Source organism: Suricata suricatta, chromosome 3 (assembly GCF_006229205.1).
Source record: "Suricata suricatta isolate VVHF042 chromosome 3, meerkat_22Aug2017_6uvM2_HiC, whole genome shotgun sequence".
Lineage (NCBI taxonomy): Eukaryota > Metazoa > Chordata > Mammalia > Carnivora > Herpestidae > Suricata > Suricata suricatta.
Genome location: NC_043702.1, coordinates 171293227 through 171299001, shown reverse-complemented (window position 1 = coordinate 171299001; position 5775 = coordinate 171293227). Strand labels below are relative to the sequence as shown.

Genomic DNA, 5775 nt, shown 5'->3' with positions numbered 1-5775 from the left:
TGCCCTGACCAGCTTCTCTGCCCAGCCTGAGTCCCGCCAACCCAGCCCTGGAAAGCCTTGAACCCTGGGGATCTGAGGCTAATAACGGTGGACAGTGCTGCGGCTGTCCTTGACCCCAACACCCTCCAAATGCAACCCACCTCATGCCCACTGCCGCTGCATCCTGAGTCCCAGCGGGGTGGGTAGAGCCCCCACTGCTACTCAGGAGAGCCTTCCCAAGCAAAGGGACAGTGTCATGGCCAGAGCCTTCAGACACTGAAACTCCCAGGTCAGTAGCACTGGCCAGGTCAAGGCCATGGGGTGGTGAGGACATCAAGTTCCCTCGGGGTCAGGCTGGCTGGTGGAAGGAGAGTCTGGGGTGCCTGGGCAGATGGCAGGGAGGCTCCAGGCTTCGGAGATGGAGGCCAGCACCTCCCTGCATGGGCCCTCAGCCGCGGAGCTGCTGCAGGGTTGAAGCAGATATTTGGCTACCCAGCCACTCTGGGCTGCAAATGTCCCATATTCTCCTGAAGGGTCAGTGGTGGCCTAGGGGAGGGCAGGGCAGAGAGCCAGGGGCAGCATGAGTCAGGGCCTTGGGGCAGGGGTGTTCTCAGGCCGACAGAGGAGGGTAGTGGCAGTCTGCTGTGGCACCACTGACCCTGGTGAACATCCAGCCTTCACACACAGCCTCCTGGGAGGCTGTCCCACCACCCAGTTTGAAGGACACACAAACACTCATCACCAGGTTGTCTCTTTGCCTCAGGGACCAGCATTGCCTCAATGCTGCCATGAGATCGGGGCTTCCTTCCCCGCCCCTTACACCACCTAGAAGAGGAGTACTCTTGTCCTGCCTGGGGCAGGGGCAGGGGAAGACGGAGAACAAGCTGGAGTCCCGGAGGGATGGGGCCTCACTGGACACTTTCAGCAGAAGAAACGAGGGCCCTCAGCCTACAGGACGGAGGAGGGAATACGGCATTCCCGGGGAATCACAGCCAGTGGCTATTGGCGGAGCCATCTTTATCCATCCTACTAATCCTAAGGAAGGTCAGCCCAGGAGAGAGCCTGAGCTCTCAGAGGGAGTAAATATTGAGAAAGGAGGTGATCCAGCCCTGCCCTCAGTGGAAGCCCAGTGTGATGGAGGGAGGAGGGGAGCAGGAGGCTCCGGACGCTCAGAGACAGCAAAGTAAACGTCCTTTCCCCTTCTCTGGGAGCAGAGGAGCCTGGGGTAATGAGCTAGATATGGTCAGTCTGCCTCTGAAGACCTGATGCAGACTGAGAGAGAGAGAGTTTGGGGGGAAGCAGGGAGAGAAGTGGGGGGAAGAGGGAAGGAGGGAGAGAGAGAAAGAGCCGTGGGGGGAGGGGAAGGAAGGGGAGGAGAGGGGGAAGGGAGGAAACTTGAAGTGTGGCAGGCAATGGGGCTGAGGCCAGGTGGGGGCTGGGGCTGGAGGCAGGACTACAAGTTTGAGTTTGCTGAGCCAAGGAGCGCGTTCAGGCAGGTCTGACAGGGAGGGGCCCTCAGGCTTCAAGAGGCGACCAAGTTGGAGAGGGGCACAGACCCGGGGTTGGGGGGGGGTGTCTGCAGGGACTAACAGGCAGAGACAGGCTGGAAGGGGAACCTGTCCTGAGCCGAAGGAGCTCAGTTCCAAGCTGAATTGAGCCTCCCAAAAATGTTTCAGAAACTCTCTGTGGCCCCTGCTGGGAGGGTGGCCCCTCAGCTTTGGGTGGGGGAGGACCCCTCATCAGGGACTGTGCACCTGGGAGGGGCTGTCGAGGTCCAGGCTCCAGGGGGTGCCCCAGTGGGCACCGTGCCCAGAGGGCAGCAGACGTGGGCCTGAGTGCCAGTAGCTAAGAGCAAGTGGGTAGACAAGAAAGGGCATACAAGGGTGTGCACGCCCCGGTCCAGGGAGGTGGCTCTGGAGATTCTGGAAGCTGGTCCCCAGGCCTGACCCTGGGACTCTGCTGAGCTTGAGTTTCTGGTGCTTCCTGTTATTATTAGTATCGCTATTACTAATGAGGAGTGTTGTCAATATTAACATGCGCGTGGATTCAGGAACTCAGAGGCAAGGCCCCTCCTTCTTCCCTATTTGCTACTTTCTGGGCTTCCTACCTCTTCCCCCACATGGTAAATCACCTCCAAGTTCAATCCCAAGGTTTCATTCATTCCATCTCCTCCCCGTGTTGGGCCTGCCACTGACCCAGCCCCCACCTCTGATTTGGGGCTTATTAAATAACTATGGACTCACATCAGTTGGTCTCTAAAACCTAGGTCTTTTCCTCTGCATGTGTGAACATGAGTAACTCACAAATACTTATTACACATTTTCTTCCCCTCCCCTCCCCCCACCTCTATTTCCCCCAAGACACCCAGCACGGGTCCATGGCCACCCCAGACACAGCCTCTGTAGAGATGAGCTGGGCAGAGTTGCGGCGCTGTTTCCTCCGCTCCGTTTCCTGACTATGTCCTCTCTGTGTCACACATGTCCCATCCTGTCCCCCTAAAACGCCGGGCAGGGGACTGCTGAGGGCAAGGACTGCTGCAGGGCGGCATGGGCTGTCCCGTCCATGCCCTGCTGGTGACAGCACCCCCAGTTTTCCCAGAGCAGCGCCGACCCACCTCACCGGCATGGTCCTACCTCCCTTTAGGCTCTTTCCCTTCCAAAGTCCCTCCTCATCTCATCTCACTGCACCAGTTTTGTGTCCACACACCAGGAGTCAATGGGAGATCACTCTGGAGAGGTCGGGTGGCTGCAGAGTGTAAACCGCAGAGCAGGGATTTCCCAGGGAGGGGGGGGTCCCAGGGAAGCACAGGGAGGAGGCTAAGGTTCCGACCAGTTCCCTGCCTCCAGACAGTGATTGTGCAATTCTCAAAACCCCTTGCTTTCCGGAGAGGCAGGAAAAACAAGGAAGCCCTCCCCAGAGTCACCCCCAGGGTCTGCGGGGGCTGGAGTCATGGAAATGTAATCAGGCAGCAGGATGCAGATAGTTGAATGGCAGCCAGAGAAGAAAATTCACTGGGATTCCATGCCACTCGGATCTTGAGAATGGGAGCATAAGAGAGGATGGCTGGAACATGACTTCCTAAAACCTGGGGAGAGACTCATGAGTCAGAAGGGTCAGGAGGGACTCAGTGTCTTATAAGCAGATGTCATATTCATGGAAACCCCCGGGATGCCGTGCTAGGGATCTGGTGGTGACCAGGGGCGCACAAGTCATCTAATCTTCCCGTGAGCAGAGGATTCTGCTCTGGGAAGGCTGGGGAGAGATACCGAAGGCAGCACCGGGAAGCAGAGCGGACACAACCAACTTTGTGCTGCTGGTGTCTCCACGGAAAAGCAGAGAACACTCGAGACGATGCCTGAGACTCCCTCTCCTAAGACCCCGTCTGTGTGCACAGCCTTCTGCCTGCCCGGTGACATGGCCCCCCCTACGATTTGCACGCCCTCTGTTCCAGGCGACCATGGCTGAAAAGTAACTTCCATAAGTTTACAAATAAATTACATTCAGACAAGAGATAAGTACTCCAAAAATGCCTCACTTCCTAACTGTTTAAGTGATGTTCACTGTTGTCTCCGTGGTGGAGGTCATTTACTTCCACGGCACCTGTCTTGTGGAGCAAGTCTGTGGGGGGGGGGTGCACACTGCCCCCACCCCGCGCAGGGACAACTGGAAATCAGCCACACGGGGAGTGCGTGCATCTCAGAAAGGCCAGATGCGACAAGTCAGGTCTTCCCTGCCCCCTGTCCCTCCACTGTTAAACATTCACCACGCGTGTTTTCTGCCCCCCACACTGACAAGGGTTCGTGTGGAGAAAGGAGAAGAGCCCAGCATGCCCCCGATGGTAAATGGCAGGAGCAGACAGCCTCTCCCCAGCGCCCTGGTGGTGAGCACCCAGGTACTGACAGAGAGCCCGCCTCTAGCAACTTCCCAGCGTGCCCTGAGTCACCTTCCTGGAAGGTGTTTCCAGAACCACTCTAGAATCTCTCACTGCTGTTTAATAAACTTTCCTTGCCAGAGCCCCGCTGTTCTCACCCTCCAGTGAAGGCTGTCTGAGCGCAGCTCCCTAGTGTCTGGAATGGGGAAGATGATGTCATTCACCACCACCCCCACAGCCGGCTGTCCATCCCTCACCACCTTACGGGAGGCTGAACTCCCTACAGCAGGCTCCTCAGAGCCCCCCCACCCCGAGTCATCCTGCTCAGTCCCCTGCCTGAGGGCCAGTGTGCCAGTCCCCATGCGCTGCCAAAGGTCTAACCCTATCTGGTACAGATGCTCATGCAAGTGTCCAAACAAAGGGATCAGTGGGGGTCCTGTAGTTCTCTGTCCCCCTTACCATTCAATCCCCTCCCCGCTGTGTCCCCGCCCATCCCCAAGAGCCCACCCCCACCCCAAAGCATTTGTACCAGGTTCCCTCTGTCCCGCTGGCTCTCCTTTCTCTCCCCAACCTCTGGCAAGGCAGAGCCAGCAATGCCCGTACCCTTTTGCAAATACCCAAGCCGACCGGAAGGCTTCCTAAGCTGTGAGTAACCAAGCAGGGTGTCAGGGCTTCCCCAGTTAAGAAACTTGAAACCCAGGTACTTTGAGGTGCACCCATACCCCACGCTTCATGCGGCTGCAGGGTAGGAGCAGGGAGAGTTAGGAAGCCTCCTCCGGAGGAAGAGAGGCAAAAAGAAGGAAATGCCTGCGCTCCCAGCAGGCAGGCGGCTGGCTAGGCAGAGGCAGGTAGAACTCTGTTCCTCAAAAGACCCTCACCCCCTAGACCAGGCACACTTCTGCTTGTGACTGCTGCAGGCATTGTGCGTGCGCGACAGCCACCTGGACTCCTAGAGGCAGCTGACCTGAAAACACGATGCTTAGGGCTCCCTGGGGGCTGAAATTGGACCCAGGGATAAAAGCTCTGGGGAACAAAAATTGGGCCCCGCAGAAGAAATATCTCTCAGACAGAGGCCAAATGGGCTGCTTTGGGAGGTAGTAAGATGTCACTGGAGGTACTCAAGAGGTTGGAGCATCCTTGGTCAGGAGTGCTGAGGAAGGAATTCAGGAATCAGAGAAACAGCCTGATGTCCTAGAGTCAAACCTGCCTGGATCAACCCCTGCATCATTACCTTTGTGGCCTTGGTCAAGATAGCTACTTCCTCAAGCCTCTGTTTCTTCATCTGCACAATGGGATAGTGCACGACTTCATGGGACTAAAGCAAGGATTAAAGAAGACAAAAATACCGGCAAGCACCTGGCACCTAATGGGCACGTAATAAAAGTCCATCCCCTTTCCCTGAAATCAGGCGTGGTTTGGGGGGGGTCGCTGCCTGAGATGCCCCGAAAGGTCCGCTACCCCAGAGCAGGGCTCTGAAATCCTTCCTGGAGGTTGACAACTAAGGCATACACCCGGGAGAGAGCCGTAGGGAGGAGGTCGACGAGGGAGGAGGGAGAAGGCGCTGAGGGTGGCTGGGAACCTCTAGGGATCCCGTCCCAGCCAGTCCCCGCTTGGCCCACGCCTGCCTTCCGGAATGGGAGGGGAAAGCCGGACTCGCGACCTAGGAGGCGGCTCCCCGACCCCCCGCGGGACCCAGTGGGATTGGCAGCCACTTCCGGCCCGCCCGCCCGCAGGTCGGAGGTGGGAGGGAGGAACTGGGGGAAGGGGGAGCAGCCTCCCGCCCGCGTCCCCGGCCCCGCGCCGCTCCTCCGTGGAACCACAGCAGCCTCGGGTCTTACAGTCGCTTTTATTGTGCTAACACTGCCGCTCGGGAGCTCAGACCTTACACGCAACCATCCAGTCCAGACCCGCACCCACTCTCCGGC

General features: G+C 58.0%; 1 protein-coding gene across 1 annotated transcript in view; it reads right to left on the bottom strand.

The window, feature by feature from the left end:
* Window positions 1–312: 312 nt before the first annotated feature.
* VSIG8 (V-set and immunoglobulin domain containing 8) overlaps window positions 313–5775 on the bottom strand; it is a 16877-nt gene continuing 11414 nt past the window's right edge. Inside the window, exons 8-9 of the mRNA XM_029933423.1 lie at window positions 5082–5165; window positions 313–525 (exon numbers count right to left, since the gene is read on the bottom strand). Coding sequence (XP_029789283.1) covers window positions 313–525; window positions 5082–5165 — 297 coding nt within the window. The remainder of the gene's footprint in view (window positions 526–5081; window positions 5166–5775) is intronic.